Here is a 21,059-nt window from a genome sequence, read left to right as displayed (position 1 = left end):
ATTTCCCTTCCCACGTGGTTAAAGATGCCCTCCAACGCATCTCACCCACATCCCGCACCTCCGCCCTTAGACCCCACCCCTCAAACCATAACAAGGACAGAACCCTGAATTAGTGGTGCTGGAAGAGCACAGCTGTTCAGGCAGCATCCAAGGAGCAGCGAAATCGACGGTTCGGGTAAAAGCCCTTCATCAGTGAGCCTGAAGCATGGAGAGATAAGCTAGAGGAGGGTGGGGGTGGGGAGAAAGTAGCATAGAGTATAATGGGTGAGTGGGGGAGGGGATGAAGGTGATAGGTCAGGGAGGAGAGGGTGGAGTGGATAGGTGGAAAAGGAGATAGGCAGGTAGGATAAGTCCGGACAAGTCATGGGGACACCCCCCTGGTGCTCACCTTCCACCCTACCAACCTTCGCATAAACCAAATCATCTGCCGACATTTCTGCCACCTCCAAACAGGCCCCACCATCATGAATATATTTCCCTCCCCACCCCTTTCTGCCTTCTGCAAAGACCGTTCCCTCCGTGACTACCTGGTCAGGTCCACGCCCCCAACAACCCACCCTCCGGTCCTGGCACCTTCCCCTGCCACCGCAGGAATTGCAAAACCTGCGCCCACACCTGCTCCCTCACCTCCATCTAAGGCCCCAAAGGAGCCTTCCACATCCATCAAAGTTTTACCTGCACATCCACCAATATTATTTATTGTATCTGTTGCTCTTGATGTGGTCTCCTCTACATTGGGGAGACTGGACGCCTCCTTGCAGAGCACTTTAGGGAACATATCTGGGACACCCGCACCAATCAACCACACCGCCCTGTGGCCCAACATTTCAACTCCCCCTCCCAATCAGCCGAGGACATGGGGGTTCTGGGCCTCCTTCACCGCCGCTCCCTCACCACCAGACGCCTGGAGGAAGAACGCCTCATCTTCCGCCTCGGAACACTTCAACCCCAGGGTATCAATGTGGACTTCGACAGTTTCCTCATTTCCCCTTCCCCCACCTTACCCCAGTTCTAACCTTCCAGCTCAGCACTGTCCCCATGACTTGTCCTACCTGCCTATCTTCCTTTCCACCTATCCACTCCACCCTCCTCTCTGACCTATCACCTTCCTCCCACCCCCATTCACCTACTGTATTCTTTGCTACCTTCCCCCACCCTCCTCCCTGACCTATCACCTCCATCGCCACCCCCATTCATCTATTGTACTTTATGCTACTTTCTCTCCACCCCACTCTCCTCTCATTTATCTCTCCACCCTTCAGGCACTCTGCCTCTTTCCTGATGAAGGGCTTTTGCCCGAAATGTCATTTCCCTACTCCTCGGATGCTGCCTGACCTGCTGTGCTTTTCCAGCACCACTCTAATCCAGAATCGGGTTTCCAGCATCTGCAGTCATTGTTTTTACCCTCAGACACTTCAGGGAAAACAGCCGTAGCCTATTCAACCTCTCCCTATAGCTCAAATTCTCCAACCCTGGCAATATCCTTCTAAATCTTTTCTGAACCCTGTCAAGCTTCACAACATCTTTCCGATAGGAAGGATACTGTGTCCAATTTTGGGCCTCACACCTCAGGAAGGACCTACTGGCATGGAGCGTGTCCAGCGGAGATTCACACGGATGATCCCTGGAACAGTAGGCCTAACATACGATGAACAGCTGAGGATCCTGGGATTATATTCATTAGAGTTTAGAAGGTTGAGGGGAGATCCAATATAAACTTACAACATAACACATGGCTCAGAAAGGGTGGACACTGGGAATTTGTTTCTGTTAGGTGGGGAGATTAGGACCCGTGGGCACAATCTTAGAATCAGAGGGGGTCAATTTAGAATGGAAATGAGGAGACATTTCTTCAGCCAGAGAGTGGTGGGCCTGTGGAATTCATTGCCACGGAGTGCAGTGGAGGCTGGGACGTTAAATGTCTTCAAGGCAGAGATTGATAAATTTGTGATCTTGCAAGGAATTAAGGAATACAGGGAGAGTGCGGAAAAATGAAGTTGAAATGCCCATCAGCCATGATTGAACAGCAGAGTGGACTTCATTGGCCGAATGGCCTTACTTCCATTCCTATGTCTTATGGTCAGAAGTCTAATAGTTAACTCTATTCAGAATGCCAGCCTAACCACTTCAAAAGGGAGAAAAATATATCGTTAATAACAGAGATTTGGCACAAGGCAATGTGGGTCTTGCTTGTGGGTAAAATTAATGTTCCTCCAGAATTTGTTTTTATGCTCTCACATTTCTTGCTGTCTTACCATGCAACAATACAATTTGCACTTTAATAAATATTAATGAGTACACTTAGAAGTTTGCCTAATATCCCAAGGTGCTTTACAGAAATGCCATGACAAAAATCTGACAATGACGCAAGGAACCATTGGTCTGAACAGAAAAGTCTCAGCTTTAATGTATTTTCTTTAATTTTTACAGTTTTTGCCACTGATGCTAATAACATGTACTCCTACAGGCAGATAAAATTGTCTTGCAAGGTAAATGCACATTTGCTTTGTTCTTGCATCCAAAATATATCATTTTCTGTATAAAGTAAACAAAGACTTGAATCGATATAGCAACTTTCTTGGCTTCAGACAGAATATCCAAATCACTTTGCAGTCAAAATGAAATATATTGGCCAGTTACACACAATAAACACCCATAAATATTATTAGGTATAAAGCCCAGATAATATGGTTTCCCATTGTTGTTGAAGGATACATGCTGATCAGGACAGTTGCAGGGAACTTTCCTTCTTGAGATTCATGCTCCGGGATCTTTTATGTCTACCCAAGAGGTCAGACTGAGGCCTCAATTTAACATATCTGAGAGATGGCACCTCCAACTAGACGATGTTTATTTGTTACCACACTGGAAACTCAATTCAGAGTTTGCATTAATCTGCAACTGCCACCTATTGGCACGATTCCCTATCCTGATTATGCCCATCTGCATTCTGTCTGACAGTTTGCTATTCCATGCCATTAGATTTTATCAGCAAACTTAGCTGTTAATGTTTTAAGTCAAACTTAACTTCCACTACCATCCTTTTGCTCATTTGCTTAGTCTTTGCTGATGTCAGTCACAAACTTACCTTCTACAAATTTCAACCGGACTCATCTTGGAACTCAACTTTTACAATTACACGCTATGTCTTATTCTATTGATCTTAAGGTACAAAACCTAGCTTCAATGGGCCGTCCTTGAGACAGAAGTTCATGGATTCAAAGCTCACTCTGGAGACTTGAGCACAAGGCGCAGGTTGAAACTCCCAGTGAATGCTCCATGCCAGAAGGGGACATTAAACTAACATCCTGCCTGCCTCCTTGGGTGAATGCAAGAGATCCCTTAGCATTATTTTGACGTTTAATCAATTAGCTCTCCCTGGTTTCCAATTCAATATTTATCCCTTAATCAGTATAAATAAAACAGATTAGCTGATTATTATAATGATGCTGTCTATGGAAACTTGCCATCCACAAATTAGCAGCTAGGCAGTCTATATTACAGTACTGACTACACTTCAAAAGTATTTTAAAGGCTGTGATGTTCTTTGTGGTATCATGAAACCATGAAAATACTACAAAAATGTTAGCTTCTCTTTCTACAACTATAATTTTTAACATCATCAGAATTGAAGTATAATATATTCAGGAGTTATGCCAAGAAAGGTTCACTATGCTTACTGTACTCTATCAACACTCCTGTGTACAATACCAGAAAAGGCCACATGCCAATCAAAACACTCTTTCCACAGTGTATCTATGACAATGCCAAATAAAGACTCCTCCGCACCAAAGACACTCATTTCCTTAACTCCCATGTGAATCCAATAGAGCTGTTAAATTTCTACAACCAGAAGCTGAGTTCCTCGATAGATATTGATTCAATATCTTTCTAAAGGCATCAAGTCACCCAGAACAGGCAGCTCGTTCCAACGCACTATTTGTTATAGCATCTTACCTGGTCACTTTTCATTTCAAATTGTGCTTGATGTTTTGACATTTCTGTCCTTGGTGTTTAATGCTAATGAACATACTTATCTTTACCTTTCATTGTTCAGAGAAACAGTATCACAGCTTTCGCCAGTCTTTCCTTCACCTGAAGTTGGACCATTCTATCCTATCGAAGCACCCGGTGAAGTCCTTCTGTCGTGGGGTTGTCTCATTAATGTCACTATAAACAAAATATTGACCGAAATTCCCTCTTCTGTTGACTGGTGAACCCGACAAGAAGCAATGAAATTCTTGCTGGCAGGAGTATACGTGTACAGCATGGAAACAAACAGCAGTCCCACAGAGCTCAGATCAAAGAGCAAGTTATGTCATCACATAACAATCATATCATAGAATCACAGAACCCCTGCAGTGCAGATACAGGCTATTCGGCTCACCAAGCCTGCACCAACCCACTAAACAGCATCCCATGCCACCCTGTCCCTATAACCCCACATTCACCATGGCTAATCCCCCTTGGCTGTCCATCCCTGGACACTACGGGGTAATTTAGCATGGCCAATCCACTTAACCTGCACGTCTTTGGACTGTGGGAGGAAACCAAAACATCCAGTAAAAACCCATGCAGACATCAGGAAAATGTGCAAACTCCACAGAGACAGTCATCCAAGGCTAGAATTGAATCCAGTTCCTTGGTGTTATAAGGCAGCAATGATAGCCACCCTAAAGAAGAACGATTTATCTCTTTCAAAACAGCTAGTAGAAATACAATAGACTGAATGGCCTTGTTAAAGCATGGTATAACTCTGAGTATTCTTTTTCTTTATACTAAGAAATTGCCATGGTACATAGGAACTGAATTATAGGCCAACATCTGTTTACACCCATGTATTATGTTTCTGAGATACGTATGAAGCAGGGACCCTGTAGGAATCAGCACCTCCTTCATGAAAGTTTAAAGACTTTAGGAAGATGTGGAAGGTACTAAAGGACTGGAATTTTTTAAAAATCCAATAATGTTTATTGTGCTGAAACTTTTATTTTGAATCAGAGAGTCACAGCTTAAATCAAACTTTAAAATCATGCTCACACAATCTAGGCTACACCTCAGCACAATATTGGGAGTGTGCTACACTATCAAAAGTCCTGTCTTTCAGAATAGACATGAAATTGAGGCCCAATCTGCACTATTAGCTGGACTTAAAAGTACTCATGCTAGTACTTGAAGAGTAGAAGTGTAATGCATAAGTTGGTCAGTGTTTTCCAACAGTATAACAATGACTACACCTCCAAAGTACTTCATTGCCTGTGTGGGGCTTTGAAACATCTTGATTTCAAGCCAGGTTGGCAGGTTCCTCATCTCCTGACTAACCTGGTGTTCAAAAGTTAAATCAAAAGTTGCCCCATCCCTATGTCATGTACCCACTGAGCTATCTTTTTGAACAGCAATGAGATACCATACTCACCAGGAGGGTTGCCTTTGTGGCGCATTGGGTGGGATGAAGAGTGGGTTGGTGCCCGCGTGTGGTTGAGCAGCTGTACCAGACAGAATTGATTTCTTTCCTTTCTGTTGCCCTCCTCTATCTCTCTGCTTCGTGCCAACTAAAGGAGAAACAATTGCTGATTCAATATGATGCCGCAACTCCTCTTCCTTCTTGAAAACTCTGTAGAAGGGGTAGAAAAACATTTGCATTAAAACAACAAAAAGGTTTCTGAATAAATGAGCAAAGTGACAATTGTGAAGGGTATTTCTAATATAGCGGAGGAGTGTGACGTGCATATCTCTGCAGATTGATACAGCAGATATGGAGTCCATTTGACCTTTAATACCTGTGCTGGCTCTTTAGCCATGCTATCCAGTTAGTCCCATTAGCCCTGCAAATTTATTTTTGAATGTAGCATTGAACCTGTTTTCACCACCCTTTCAGGATGTGCATTCAACTTGGGTACAATTTACTGTTTTGAAAAAAAAACGCTTCCTCCTTTCCACTCCATTATTTTAAATCTGGACTCTCTAGTTACCAATCCTCCTGCCACTGAAAACTATTCATGACTTTTAAAGTCTCTATTAAACTTCTGCTCAACCGTCACTTCCCTAATGAGAATAACATGAGGGTGGCATGGTGGCTCAGTGGTTAGCACTGTTGCCTCACAGCGTCAGGGTCCCAGGTTCGATTCCAGCCTTGGGCGACTGTCTGTGTGGAGTTTGCACATTCTCCCCGTGTCTGCGTGGGTTTCCTCCGGGTGCTCCGGTTTCCTCCCACAGTCCAAAGATGTGCAGGTTAGGTGAATTGGCCTTGCTAAATTGCCTGTAGTGTTAGGTGAGGGGTAAATGTAGGGGTATGGGTGGGTTGCGCTTCGGCGGGGTGGTGTGGACTTGTTGGGCCGAAGGGCCTGTTTCCACACTGTAAGTAATCTAATCTAAAAAAAAACATCACGTCCCCATAGACGACATTATCTATGGTTGGCACTGCCTGAAGATTTTCTCCCAGTCATCATGTTGCAGTGTGCAGACAATGTTCGTATGCACACACACTCAGAAGCTGAGCTCCAAATAGCTGTCAATACAGTCGCAAAGCTTTAGGGCTAAGCCCAAAACACAGACCTTCTACCAGCCTGCTCCCATGATATAGCAGAGTCTCCGGCTCTTAAGCAAGCCCCTGGGTAACAAGGATCAATTCCCATACCTTGGGGGAAAAAAACCACAAAGAACTGCAGATTCCGGAAATCAGAAACAAAAACAGAAATTGCTGGGAAAACTCAGCAAACGTGCAGCACCTGCGGAGAGAAAACAGAGTTAACGTTTTGGGTTCAGTTCTGAAAAAGGGCCATTGGACCCAAAACGTTAATTCTGTTTTTTCTGCACAGTTGCTGCCAGACTGGCTAATGTTTCCCAGAAAGTAGACAGACAGGAGGCTGGAAGAACACAGCAAGCCAGGCAGCAACAGGAAGTGGAAAAGTTGACATTTTGGGTCAAGACCCTTCATCACCCAAAACGTCGACTTCTCCACCTCCTGACGCTACCTGGCTTGCTGTGTTCTTCCAGCCTCCTGTCTGTCTACTTTAGATTCCAGCATCTGCAGTATTTTTAGTTTCTATCCAACCTTTCCCAGAAAGATCTGTCTTTACAGTCCATACCTTAGGAGACTCCTTTTAAAAAGCACAGACAACTGTCGAAATTCAACATAATCTCTGATATACCAGCTCAGATTTGGCCATCTAACAAACACAGAGTTTGGTAACAAAAACCTCAAACTTAACTCAAAGCTCCTGCTCTATGGAGCAGCAGTGTTACCAGCCTGCTCCCAGTGTATACATCAGAGACACGAACAACGTACAACAGACATCTCAAATCTCCAGAAAAATATGCGGAGTGCTGCAAATCTACAGCCTCATTCCTGATGAATGGCTTATGCCCAAAACATTGATTCTCCTGTGCCTCGAGTGCTGCCTGACCTGCTGTGCTTTTCCGACACCAGACTCTTGACGGCAAATCCAATGGCATGGCAAATCTGTCAGTCCTCTCTACAAACTTTCTCAGCATAGAAGTTACGATTAACATGCCTTGGGCATGACATATCATCCACATACATGACACAAGACTTCCAAACCCAATTTTCTGCTCTGAACTCCATCATGGCATGTAGTCAGAGTCATAGAAATGTACAGCACAGAAACACACTTTTGTGGTCCAATTTGTCCATGCCGACCGGATACCCAAAATTAATCTAATCCAATTTGCCAGCATTTGGCCCAGATCTCTCCAAACCTTTCCTATTCATACACCCATCCAAAGGCTTTTTAAATGTTGTAATTGTACTAGCCTCCATCACTTCCTCTGGCAGCTCATTCCATACACCCCCCATCTCTGCGTGAAAAAGGTGCTCCTTAGGTCCCTTTTATATCTTTCTCCTCTCATCCTAAACTTATGCCCTCTAGTTCTGGACTTCTCCCATCCACTGAAAAGACCTTGTCTATTTATCCTATCCATGCCCCTAATGATTTTATAAATCTCTATAAGGTCATCCCTCAGTCTCCGACCCTCCAGGGAAAACAGCCCCAGCCTATTCAGCCTCTCCCTACAGCGCAAATCCTCCAACCTTGGTTAACATCCTTGTAAATCTTTTCTGAATCCTTTCAAGTTTCACAACACCTTTCCTATAGGAGGGAGATCAGAATTGCCTACAATATTCCAAAAGTGGCCTAGCCAATGTCCTGTCTAGCTGTAACACGACCTCTAACTGCTATACTCAATGCTCTGTCCAATAAAGGAAAGCACCCAAACCGCTACCTGTTAAAACATTGCCTGTGGACTCGATATTGAACAGTTTAGTAATCACAGGACCCACAACTTTGAAGCGGAAAGAAGTCATTATCAATCTCAAAGAAATGCCTAAGAAGTGGACTATTCTAGTAAAATTTTTCTGCATCCTCTCCAAAACCTTCTAAAGCATTGTTCCCAGAAATGACCATGGTAGTCTTGTTGATCAAAGTTGAGCATGGCTTCCATGCCTTTGTACTACATTACCCTATCAATAAGGACAAGTGTCCTCTTTGAAAATCTAAGTGTTGCTAATTGCCAATAATTGCTCAATAGACAATAGGTGCAGGAGTAGACCACTCTGCCCCTCGAGCCTGCACCACCATTCAATATGATCATGGCTGATCATCCTTAATCAGTATCCTGTTCCTGCCTTATCTCCATAACCCTTGATTACACTATCCTTGAGAGTTCTATCCAACTCTTTCTTAAATGAATCCAGAGACTGTCTAATTATGCAGGCTTCTCAAGTTGTCCTTCCACTTTAAAGAGAAGTCTGATCATAAAGTTTTTGATTTGTAATCCTTGCTGCAATTGTGAAATTCTCAAAAGGGTCAGTTACCAGAGAACAGAAATTTAAGACAATTGGTAATATAACGAGAAGACAGATGAAAAGAACATTTTGCTTACACAGCAAATTATGATGATATGGAATCTTGTTAAAGGATGGTTCCATGGTAAAATTCAAAAGATAATTAGTTCTATATTTAAAACGAAAACACTTGCAGGCCAATAAAGGAAAAAAAAGATTCATTACAGAACCCTCATTTTGTTCATGTAGTGGGGACAGGCTTGAAGGGCTCTTTCTCTGCTGTAAGCTTCTATCAAACTGCAGTTACTGAAAACAATATAGACTCTCACACCGATTTCTTTGGCTGCACGCTGATTATAGATCAGGACTATTCTGTTGGCAGTTCAATTCTACTGTATCAACTGATAATCCAGTGAGCAAAGAGGCTCCAACTTGTCTCATACATTTAAAGCTAAATCAATGATATACACCACGAACAGTACAGAGTCTGATATGGTGCCTCAGGAAACAACAGTGGACGTTCCCAGTGATCATTAGCCTTTGCTTGCAAATTAAGCACAAATTCTCTACAGCCCCCATTGTGATGGAAACTGAAATGTGAGTTCTCTAAACATGATAGGGAAATAGTAAAAGGTGCAAAATTATCTACTACGTTCAAGGCCTCTAATGCATTTGAAGAGCTCTTGGGAATACTCATGTTACTTGTTTCCTCACATTGGAGAATTCTTTCTGAGTTCCATGAGAAAAGATCGATTTCTTGTCTGTGTTGATAAAAAAAACCTCCTTTCTCTTAATGCTTGTTTTCTTCCTTTCTCCCCTCAGCTGCTTTATTCCCCTTGTCATTTGCTGAGGTTCTTTGACCTGTTGAACAACTTCACCTGCTTACTGAGGATGTAAGACAAGTCAACAATCACAAGTTGCATTTATATAGCTTTTCTAGCATAGTAAAGAACGCCAAGATGTTTCACAGGACCAATGTCAGAACCAAGAAATCTGACACCAAGCCAAAGGATGAGACATTAGCACAGGTGACTAAGAGCTATAACTATGGACTGGTAATAAATGCTGGCCTTGTTAGTGATACCCTGTTTGTTATAACTGTCCGTGGGATGTGGGCACTGATGCCTAATTCAGTATTTATTTCCCATCTCTAATTACCTAAAGGGCACTTGAGAGTCAAAGACATTGCTTCAGATCTAGAATCAAATGAATTTAAATTTCACCATTTCCACAGTGAGATTTGAACTTACGTATCACCATATTAACCTGGGGTTCTGGATTATTATAGAATCATAGAGATGTACAGTATGGAAACAGACCCTTCGGTCCAACCCCTCCATACCAACCAGATATCCCAACCCAATCTAGTCCCACCTGCCAGCACCCGGCCCATATCCCTCCAAACCCTTCCTATTCATATACCCATCCAAATGCCTCTGAAATGTTACAATTGTACCAGCCTCTGCCACATCCTCTGGCAGCTCATTCCATACACGTACCACCTTCTGCGTGAAAACGTTGCCCTTTAGGTCTCTTTTATATCTTCCCCTCTCACCCTAAACCCATGCCCTCTAGTTCTGGACTCCCCCACCCCAGGGAAAAGACTTTGCCTATTTATCCTATCCATGTCCCTCATAATTTTGTAAACCTATATAAGGTCATCCCTCAGCCTCCGAGGCTCCAGGGAAAACAGCCCCAGCCTGTTCAGCCTCTCCCTGTAGCTCAGATCCTCCAACCTTGGCAACATCCTTGTAAATCTTTTCTGAACCCTTTCAAGTTTCACAACATCTTTCCGATAGGAAGGAGACCAGAATTGCATGCAATATTCCAACAGTGGCCTAACCAATGTCCTGTTCAGCCGCAAAACTCCATCTGCCACTCCTCAGCCCATTGGCCCCTCTGGTCCAGATCCTGTTGTAATCTGAGGTAACCCTCTTCCCTGTCCACTACACCCCCAATTTTGGTGTCATCTGCAAACTTACTAACTGTACCTCTTATGCTCGCATCCAAATCATTTATGTAAATGACAAAATGTAGAGGGTCCAGCGCTGATCTTTGTGGCACTCATTGGTCACAGGCCTCCAGTCTGAAAAACAACCCTCCACCACCACCCTCTGTCTTCTACCTTTGAGCCAGTTTTGTATCCAAATGGCTAGTTCTCCCTGTATTCCATGAGATCTAACCTTGCTAATCAGTCTCCCATGGGGAACCTTGTCGAACGCCTTAATGAAGTCCATATAGATCACACTACCCCCTTTCCATGAATGAATTTAAAAAATACATATTTCCTTCCTGTATGTATTCATCAAGCATTATTAGAAAACAATGTAGTGGGATCTGAAATGCACAGTTCCAGTGCTGAGTGATTAAACACATCACTTGATATGGATCAGGATTTCACTTTTTGTTCTAGGACTGTCCACGGGAAGTACTTCTTTCCAAACGGCTGTGGTGCTAGGAAGAATCAGCTTGGGGCCCCTGTCATCTTGCCAGAAAGTGTATGCCAGCATAATACCAAGTGAGGACATCATCATGGTGAGGCTTGTAGAGGTTGCCGTGCCAGCTTACAGCCCAGGATTGCATTTCCAAATGTTACAGGGGTTGTCTAGGTTCACAGAGGCATCTGTCAGTAAGACTTGGTGCTATTGAGCCTCCTTTTAAAGAAGTCCAGTTTAATTATAATGCCAGAGAGGTTTAACTATACTTCACTGCATAGCCCTCTCATCCGAGCTAGATGTCATATGCTCAGGCCCCATTCCAGAGAAATGAGTTTAAAAAAAATCAAGGCTGACATTCCCAGTGTATACTGAGGAGTGCTGTACAGTCAGAGGTGCTTCAAGTAAGGAATGGAACTGAGTCCCCATCTGCCCTCCTGGATTTAAAGTATGCAATGACACTATCTGAAGGGGAGTTCTCCTCATATCGGGGCTAATGTTAACCCTTCAAACAACATCACTGAACAGATTATTTGGTTGTTAGGATTTTGCTGTTCCCAAACTAGCTGACGTTTCCTACATTGTAGCAGTGACAACATTTAATAGCATTCCATTGGTGATGAATTGCTTTTGAAGACTATTGATGGAAATTGTTAATGCTTTCTCTTATCTTTTTACCATTGTCTTGAGCTGTGTATGACATATGCAGACCCAGTCTTAGGTCCTGATTCAGTGGAAGTTAAACCACAAGGTCCAATTGTTGGACTGCTGCCTGATCCAGCCTCCTATCAAACACTCCAGTGGAACACTGCATTCTAGGCTTGTCAAATTGTTAAAACCAGAGCAGCTGCAGAACAGTCAGCAGGTTGCACTGGGAATGGAATTATTCTGACATACAGCAGTGCCATTCCCTAACTGACAAGCACAGCAAATTAGAGTTCCATACATTAGGTGCTGCTGTGCTACTGTGAGCACCAGTTTTGCTCCTAATCTGTCTTCCTTACAAGTGATGGGATCCTCTCAGTCCAGACTGCCAGCTGAGGTGATTAAACACTTCCTTCCTCCCAGGTTTTAGTTACTCCCCATGACGTAGAAAGAACATGCTGAAAATTCTATTCCTTTGGAGTTCAGTTAAAATGTACTGAAGGTCAAAAGGACTGCATGTAACCTGAGAGAACAGAGTAAAACTGTTCAAAAAATGACAGCTAGACATTATTTTAAGAGAACCTGGGTCCTGGTAATTCCTTCCTGTGTTCAGAATCAAACAGCTTTATCTTAAGTTTGACCCAAGGTACTTTGATGGAAATCAGGAAGTATGCTTTCATACAAAGGACAATAGAAACCTGGAATATTCTTCCACAGAAGGTTATTCCAGTCCAGTTACAACACTGGCATCACCCCGAAATGTGAAAATTACCACATATGTCCTATACATAAAAACCAGGACAAATCTAATCTGACCAATTAATGGCTCATCAGTCATCAGTGAACTGATGGAAGGTGTCATCTAAAGTGCTATCAAACAGCACCTAACTTGTGTTGACTGTGTATAAGCACATTGTATATAAGCAGAGGCTATTTCAGCAGTCTCTTCAATCAAGAGGACAGGTCATCAATTTAGATCATTCTGAAGCAGAAGCAAAATACTGCATACACTGGAGTATGAAATAAAACCAGAAAATGTTGGAAATAGACTACAGGTCTGGCAGAACTTCAAAGAAAAAAGGAGAGTTAATGTTTCAGGTCGATTATCTTGCATCAGAATTGGGAAACATTAGAAATAATGGGACAACTCGAGATGAGCAATAAATGTTGGTTCAGCCAGTGATCCCCATATCCCAGAAACAGATCAAGAGAAAAGGTTTTAAGTGGACCTAACAGGTGTGTGCCATTTCCGCAAATCCATTGTGGTACCAGCTAACACATCTACACTTCATCCCCCCTTTAAGCTTTTCAAAGGCACTGCTTCTACTGTGACATTCTCATATACCCATCCAGATGCCTTTTAAATGCTGTAATTGAACCAGCCTCCACCACTTCATTCCATACACGCACCACCCTCTGCGTGAAAAGGTTGCCCCTTAGATCCCTTTGAAACCTTTTTCCTCTCACCCTAAACCTATGCCCTCTAGTTCTGGACTCCCCCACCTCAGGGAAAAGACCTTGTCTGTTTATCTATCCATGCCCTTCATGATTTTATAGACCTCTATAAGGTCACCCCTCATTGTCCGACGCTCCAGGGAAAATAACCCCAGCCTATTCAGCCTCTTTCTTTGTGCAGAAAGCCTAGTACTCCACATTTAGGAGAGCCAAAAGGGGAATGTTAAGGAAAAGACTAATTGCCATATTATAAAGATGCTAAAGTTCACCATTATCCTAATGTTCAAACTGGATGCACTGTGCAGCATTAATATGAAAAACCAAACCTCTTTGGTATTTACCTGTCATACTCTCGCAGGTGATCTGAGTTAATGTAGTCACTTAAATTTACTGTCAAATCTACAACCTGTTCAGACTGGCAATTCTGAAAAGACAGAAACAAAAACAAAAGAATTAACATATACAAGGGACTGCATATTACAAGCCCCTCCAGGCGTTGTTAGGGTGCATATAAAATAGACTGGGTGCTAAGCTCACTGCCTTCCCAGCCGAACTCAATCTCATTACAGAGGGTGGTCACCCACTAAATACAAAATAAATAAGATGGTCAAAACACAACCAGCATGGACAGTCAAACAATATTGGGTAACCCATTTTTAAATGTATACACATGAAGGAGGCATGGAAGAGAGAGGGGACACCACATTCATGTGCATCAGGACACCCTTCCTAAGATACCAACTTATCCTTCCTTCAACACCTCTTGCCCAATCCAAGTTGCCCCCTTCCCAAGCTGTTGTCCTATAAATAATAACGATCCTGATACCAAAGCAATTTGCATTTTTAGAATACTACTAATGTAAAAAAACTTTAATTCTCCATCAGTATAGTGCACTAATCACCCTTGAATGTGTCAATCTCTCTGCAGTCTTTGACATGCTCAACCACAGCCTGCTATAAAGCCTCTTATCCACTGGTTCAGCTCAATAGGACTACAATCTCTCAATCCCATAAGACACAACAGAAAATCTTCTGCAAGGGTGACTTTACCTACTCCACTTTGATTCCAATGGAGTCCTTATAAGTATAACCCACATAACCATCAAAAATGAACTCTTAATTGGCTTGAGACCAGTGATGGTGCTTCTAATGGAAACTCAGTCTGCCTCCATGCTGCAAAACGCAATAAAACTTCACTCAAATGCTGGGTTACTAACGTACTTACCATAACATTAATGATCAGACTGGAATCAACAGTGATTGCCTTTAACAGAAGTATTTTCTCATCATTATCTGAGCGATACCGCAGTGTGTACAGCTCTCGATTGACATTCCAACCTGTAGGTAACAGCTCCTTCTTCCTCTCCTCGGTCAAAGCCTGCAAAGTAGGGATATATTGTCAAATTCTGTCAAAATGTCTAAATCCCAGTGTAAAATATACCCATTATCAGCAAAAACTGAATTATTTTAAATGGTCTTTTGTTGCATCTGAAATGAAAGCTGGAGAAGTACCTCGGGAAAATAGGCTGGACGCCAATAACACAACGGTGGGGTGTTTGGGAACACAAACCCCCAAAATCTATTAGTTGGGCCTATCTCTGTGCTGTAAAGTTCGGAGTTAGTGTAAAACAGTTTTGTACAACAGTAGATCAATGCTGGTGTGAATCCTCCATTCCAGCTTCCTCCAATTTCAAGCAAACCTGAAATTGCTCTATTCCCTTTGTCTTCATAATGCTACAAAAATCCCTTAAATGTAGTAGCACTCTCTGCTCCAACCATTCCACATTGCAGAGAATTCCAAAATCTCCGACTCATGTAAAGAGAATCCTCCTATATTCTTCACTTAATCTTTTTGTGCTTATTTTATTTTTAAATCCTCTTGTGGAAAGATTGCCAGTAGTACGTGTCACCAGACTACATGCCACAGCAAAGTACATTCCTGCAGCAACGCTATACACACTTCAGTAATCTATAAGCTTGGCTGTTTCTAAACATTTTGAACAGTTGTAAGCAACTGCAAAACATTTGCCAGCACTCTCATCGGAGTCAGAAGTTTGGCATCAGTCTCAATCCAGCCTGACACTCCCCTGTGCAGAGCTGACAGAGTTCTGCACTGACAGAGATGGGGGCGTGAGGGGAAGGCAGAGGGGTAGGCGAAGGCGGGGGGGGGGGGGGGGGTAGACGAAGGCGGGGGGGGGGGAAGGGAAGGGAAGGCGAAGGCGAGGGGGGGGGGAGGGGAAGGCGAAAGCAGGGGGGGAGGGGAAGGCGAAGGCGGGGGGGAGGGGAAGGCGAAGTAAGGGGTTGGGGAGGAGGAGAAGAAAGGGGTGTGAGTGGGGGGGGGAGGGGGTGGGGGGGCGGGCGAGGGGGGGGCGGGCGAAGGGGGGCGGGGTGGGCGAAGGGGGGGAAGGGGACGTGGGGGACGGGGACGGGGACGTGGGGGACGGGGACGGGGACGTGGGGGAAGGGGACGGGGACGTGGGGGAAGGGGACGGGGACGTGGGGGAAGGGGACGGGGACGTGGGGGAAGGGGACGGGGACGTGGGGGAAGGGGACGGGGACGTGGGGGAAGGGGACGGGGACGTGGGGGAAGGGGACGGGGACGTGGGGGAAGGGGACGGGGACGTGGGGGAAGGGGACGGGGACGTGGGGGAAGGGGACGGGGACGTGGGGGAAGGGGACGGGGACGTGGGGGAAGGGGACGGGGACGTGGGGGAAGGGGACGGGGACGTGGGGGAAGGGGACGGGGACGTGGGGGAAGGGGACGGGGACGTGGGGGAAGGGGACGGGGACGTGGGGGAAGGGGTGTGGGGGGGGAGAAGGGGTGTGGGGGGGGGAAGGGGTGTGGGGGGGGGAGAAGGGGTGTGGGGGGGGGAAGGGGTGTGGGGGGGGGGGAGGGGTGGGAGGGTGGGGGAGGGGAGGAGAGGGAAGGGGTGGTAGGGTGGGGGAGGGGAGGAGAGGGAAGGGGGGGGAGGGGAGGAGAGGGAAGGGGTGGGAGGGGGGGGGAGGGGAGGAGAGGGAAGGGGTGGGAGGGTGGGGGAGGGGAGGAGAGGGAAGGGGTGGGAGGGGTGGGAGGGTTGGGGGGGAAGGGGAAGGGGGGGGAAGGGGAAGGGAAGGGGGGGGAAGGGGAAGGGAAGGGGGGGGAAGGGGAAGGGAAGGGGGGGGAAGGGGAAGGGAAGGGGGGGGAAGGGGAAGGGAAGGGGGGAGGGGGAAGGGGAAGGGAAGGGGGGGGAAGGGGAAGGGAAGGGGGGGGAAGGGGAAGGGAAGGGGGGGGAAGGGGAAGGGAAGGGGGGGGAAGGGGAAGGGAAGGGGGGGGAAGGGGAAGGGAAGGGGGGGGAAGGGGAAGGGAAGGGGGGCGAGGGGAGGGAGGGGGGGCGAGGGGAGGGAAGGGGGGGCGAGGGGAGGGAAGGGGGGGCGAGGGGAGGGAAGGGGGGCGAGGGGAGGGAAGGGGGGGCGAGGGGAGGGAAGGGGGGCGAGGGGAGGGAAGGGGGGCGAGGGGAGGGAAGGGGGGCGAGGGGAGGGAAGGGGGGCGAGGGGAGGGAAGGGGGGCGAGGGGAGGGAAGGGGGGCGAGGGGAGGGAAGGGGGGCGAGGGGAGGGAAGGGGGGCGAGGGGAGGGAAGGGGGGCGAGGGGAGGGAAGGGGGGCGAGGGGAGGGAAGGGGGGCGAGGGGAGGGAAGGGGGGCGAGGGGAGGGAAGGGGGGCGAGGGGAGGGAAGGGGGGCGAGGGGAGGGAAGGGGGGCGAGGGGAGGGAAGGGGGGCGAGGGGAGGGAAGGGGGGCGAGGGGAGGGAAGGGGGGCGAGGGGAGGGAAGGGGGGCGAGGGGAGGGAAGGGGGGCGAGGGGAGGGAAGGGGGGCGAGGGGAGGGAAGGGGGGCGAGGGGAGGGAAGGGGGGCGAGGGGAGGGAAGGGGGGCGAGGGGAGGGAAGGGGGGCGAGGGGAGGGAAGGGGGGCGAGGGGAGGGAAGGGGGGCGAGGGGAGGGAAGGGGGGCGAGGGGAGGGAAGGGGGGCGAGGGGAGGGAAGGGGGGCGAGGGGAGGGAAGGGGGGCGAGGGGAGGGAAGGGGGGCGAGGGGAGGGAAGGGGGGCGAGGGGAGGGAAGGGGGGCGAGGGGAGGGAAGGGGGGCGAGGGGAGGGAAGGGGGGCGAGGGGAGGGAAGGGGGGCGAGGGGAGGGAAGGGGGGCGAGGGGAGGGAAGGGGGGCGAGGGGAGGGAAGGGGGGCGAGGGGAGGGAAGGGGGGGCGAGGGGAGGGAAGGGGGGCGAGGGGAGGGAAGGGGGGCGAGGGGAGGGAAGGGGGGCGAGGGGAGGGAAGGGGGGCGAGGGGAGGGAAGGGGGGCGAGGGGAGGGAAGGGGGGCGAGGGGAGGGAAGGGGGGCGAGGGGAGGGAAGGGGGGCGAGGGGAGGGAAGGGGGGCGAGGGGAGGGAAGGGGGGCGAGGGGAGGGAAGGGGGGCGAGGGGAGGGAAGGGGGGCGAGGGGAGGGAAGGGGGGCGAGGGGAGGGAAGGGGGGCGAGGGGAGGGAAGGGGGGCGAGGGGAGGGAAGGGGGGCGAGGGGAGGGAAGGGGGGCGAGGGGAGGGAAGGGGGGCGAGGGGAGGGAAGGGGGGCGAGGGGAGGGAAGGGGGGCGAGGGGAGGGAAGGGGGGCGAGGGGAGGGAAGGGGGGCGAGGGGAGGGAAGGGGGGCGAGGGGAGGGAAGGGGGGCGAGGGGAGGGAAGGGGGGCGAGGGGAGGGAAGGGGGGCGAGGGGAGGGAAGGGGGGCGAGGGGAGGGAAGGGGGGCGAGGGGAGGGAAGGGGGGCGAGGGGAGGGAAGGGGGGCGAGGGGAGGGAAGGGGGGCGAGGGGAGGGAAGGGGGGCGAGGGGAGGGAAGGGGGGCGAGGGGAGGGAAGGGGGGCGAGGGGAGGGAAGGGGGGCGAGGGGAGGGAAGGGGGGCGAGGGGAGGGAAGGGGGGCGAGGGGAGGGAAGGGGGGCGAGGGGAGGGAAGGGGGGCGAGGGGAGGGAAGGGGGGCGAGGGGAGGGAAGGGGGGCGAGGGGAGGGAAGGGGGGCGAGGGGAGGGAAGGGGGGCGAGGGGAGGGAAGGGGGGCGAGGGGAGGGAAGGGGGGCGAGGGGAGGGAAGGGGGGCGAGGGGAGGGAAGGGGGGCGAGGGGAGGGAAGGGGGGCGAGGGGAGGGAAGGGGGGCGAGGGGAGGGAAGGGGGGCGAGGGGAGGGAAGGGGGGCGAGGGGAGGGAAGGGGGGCGAGGGGAGGGAAGGGGGGCGAGGGGAGGGGAGGGGGGCGAGGGGAGGGAAGGGGGGCGAGGGGAGGGAAGGGGGGCGAGGGGAGGGAAGGGGGGCGAGGGGAGGGAAGGGGGGCGAGGGGAGGGAAGGGGGGCGAGGGGAGGGAAGGGGGGCGAGGGGAGGGAAGGGGGGGCGAGGGGAGGGAAGGGGGGCGAGGGGAGGGAAGGGGGGCGAGGGGAGGGAAGGGGGGCGAGGGGAGGGAAGGGGGGCGAGGGGAGGGAAGGGGGGCGAGGGGAGGGAAGGGGGGCGAGGGGAGGGAAGGGGGGCGAGGGGAGGGAAGGGGGGCGAGGGGAGGGAAGGGGGGCGAGGGGAGGGAAGGGGGGCGAGGGGAGGGAAGGGGGGCGAGGGGAGGGAAGGGGGGCGAGGGGAGGGAAGGGGGGCGAGGGGAGGGAAGGGGGGCGAGGGGAGGGAGGGGGGGCGAGGGGAGGGAGGGGGGGCGAGGGGAGGGAAGGGGGGCGAGGGGAGGGAAGGGGGGGCGAGGGGAGGGAAGGGGGGGCGAGGGGAGGGAAGGGGGGCGAGGGGAGGGAAGGGGGGCGAGGGGAGGGAAGGGGGGCGAGGGGAGGGAAGGGGGGCGAGGGGAGGGAAGGGGTGGGGGGGAGGGAAGGGGTGGGGGGGAGGGAAGGGGTGGGGGGGAAAAAAGGGGTGGGGGGGAGGAGAGGGAAGGGGTGGGGGGGAGGAGAGGGAAGGGGTGGGGGGGAGGAGAGGGAAGGGGTGGGGGGGAGGAGAGGGAAGGGGTGGGGGGGAGGAGAGGGAAGGGGTGGGGGGGAGGAGAGGGAAGGGGTGGGGGGGAGGAGAGGGAAGGGGTGGGGGGGAGGAGAGGGAAGGGGTGGGGGGGTGGGAGGGTGGGGGGGGGGGAGGAGAGGGAAGGGGTGGGGGGGGAGGAGAGGGAAGGGGTGGGGGGGAGGAGAGGGAAGGGGTGGGGGGGTGGGAGGGTGGGGGGGGAGGAGAGGGAAGGGGTGGGAGGGTGGGGGGGGAGGAGAGGGAAGGGGTGGGAGGGTGGGGGGGAGGAGAGGGTGGGGGGGGAGGAGAGGGAAGGGGTGGGAGGGTGGGGGGGAGGAGAGGGAAGGGGTGGGAGGGTGGGGGGGAGGAGAGGGAAGGGGTGGGAGGGTGGGGGGGAGGAGAGGGAAGGGGTGGGAGGGTGGGGGTGGAAGGGGGAAGGGGTGGGAGGGGGAAGGGGTGGGAGGGTGGGAGGGGGAAGGGGTGGGAGGGGTGGGAGGGGGAAGGGGTGGGAGGGGGAGGAGGGGGAATGGGGGGAGGAGGGGGAAGGGGGGGAGGAGGGGGAAGGGGGGGGAGGAGGGGGAAGGGGTGGGAGGAGGGGGAAGGGGTGGGAGGGTGGCAGGGGGGGGGGAGGAGGGGGGGGGAGGAGGAGGAGGGGGGGGAGGAGGGGGAGGGGGTGGGAGGGTGGGGGGGGAGGAGAGGGAAGAGGTGGGAGGGTGGGGGGTGAGGAGAGGGAAGGGGTGGGAGGGTGGGGGGGGAGGAGAGGGAAGGGGTGGGAGGGTGGGGGGGGAGGAGAGGGAAGGGGGGGGAGGAGAGGGAAGGGGTGGGAGGGTGGGGGGGGAGGAGAGGGAAGGGGTGGGAGGGTGGGGGGGGAGGAGAGGGAAGGGGTGGGAGAGTGGGGGGGGAGGAGAGGGAAGGGGTGGGAGGGTGGTGGGGGGGGAGGAGAGGGAAGGGGTGGAGGGTGGGGGGGGAGGAGAGGGAAGGGGTGGGAGGGTGGGGGGGGAGGAGAGGGAAGGGGTGGGAGGGTGGGGGGGGAGGAGAGGGAAGGGGTGGGAGGGTGGGGGGGGGGAGAGGGAAGGGGTGGGAGGGTGGGGGGGGGGAGGAGAGGGAAGGGGTGGGAGGGTGGGGGGGGAGGAGAGGGAAGGGGTGGGAGGGTGGGGGGGGGGAGGAGAGGGAAGGGGTGGGAGGGTGGGGGGGGGGAGGAGAGGGAAGGGGGGGAGGAGAGGGAAGGGGTGGGAGGGTGGGGGGGGAGGAGAGGGAAGGGGTGGGAGGGTGGGGGGGGAGGAGAGGGAAGGGGTGGGAGGGTGGGGGGGGGGAGGAGAGGGAAGGGGTGGGAGGGTGGGGGGGGGGAGGAGAGGGAAGGGGTGGGAGGGTGGGGGGGGAGGAGAGGGAAGGGGTGGGAGGGTGGGGGGGGAGGAGAGGGAAGGGGTGGGAGGGTGGGGGGGGAGGAGAGGGAAGGGGTGGGAGGGTGGGCGGGGGAGGAGAGGGAAGGGGTGGGAGGGTGGGCGGGGGAGGAGAGGGAAGGGGGTGGAGGGTGGGCGGGGGAGGAGAGGGAAGGGGGTGGAGAGGGAAGGGGTAGGAGAGGGAAGGGGTGGGAGGGTGGGAGGGTAGGAGAGGGAAGGGGTGGGAGGGTGGGCAGGGGTAGGAGAGGGAAGGGGTGGGAGGGTGGGCAGGGGGTAGGAGAGGGATGGGGTGGGGAGGGTGGGCGGGGGAGGAGAGGGAAGGGGTGGGAGGGTGGGCGGGGGA

At 51.9% G+C, this 21,059-nt stretch overlaps 1 protein-coding gene across 1 annotated transcript in view; it reads right to left on the bottom strand.

Annotated features, from left to right (window-relative positions):
- The window catches only part of psmf1 (proteasome inhibitor subunit 1), a 73,483-nt gene that overhangs the window by 37,563 nt on the left and 14,861 nt on the right, over positions 1-21,059 (bottom strand). Inside the window, exons 2-4 of the mRNA XM_072556176.1 lie at positions 14,564-14,716; positions 13,680-13,762; positions 5,417-5,614 (exon numbers count right to left, since the gene is read on the bottom strand). Coding sequence (XP_072412277.1) covers positions 5,417-5,614; positions 13,680-13,762; positions 14,564-14,716 — 434 coding nt within the window. The remainder of the gene's footprint in view (positions 1-5,416; positions 5,615-13,679; positions 13,763-14,563; positions 14,717-21,059) is intronic.

The sequence above is a fragment of the Chiloscyllium punctatum genome, chromosome 37, assembly GCF_047496795.1.
Source record: "Chiloscyllium punctatum isolate Juve2018m chromosome 37, sChiPun1.3, whole genome shotgun sequence".
Lineage (NCBI taxonomy): Eukaryota > Metazoa > Chordata > Chondrichthyes > Orectolobiformes > Hemiscylliidae > Chiloscyllium > Chiloscyllium punctatum.
The sequence above is the reverse complement of the archived record's forward strand: the minus strand, read 5'-3'. Positions and strand labels throughout refer to the sequence as shown.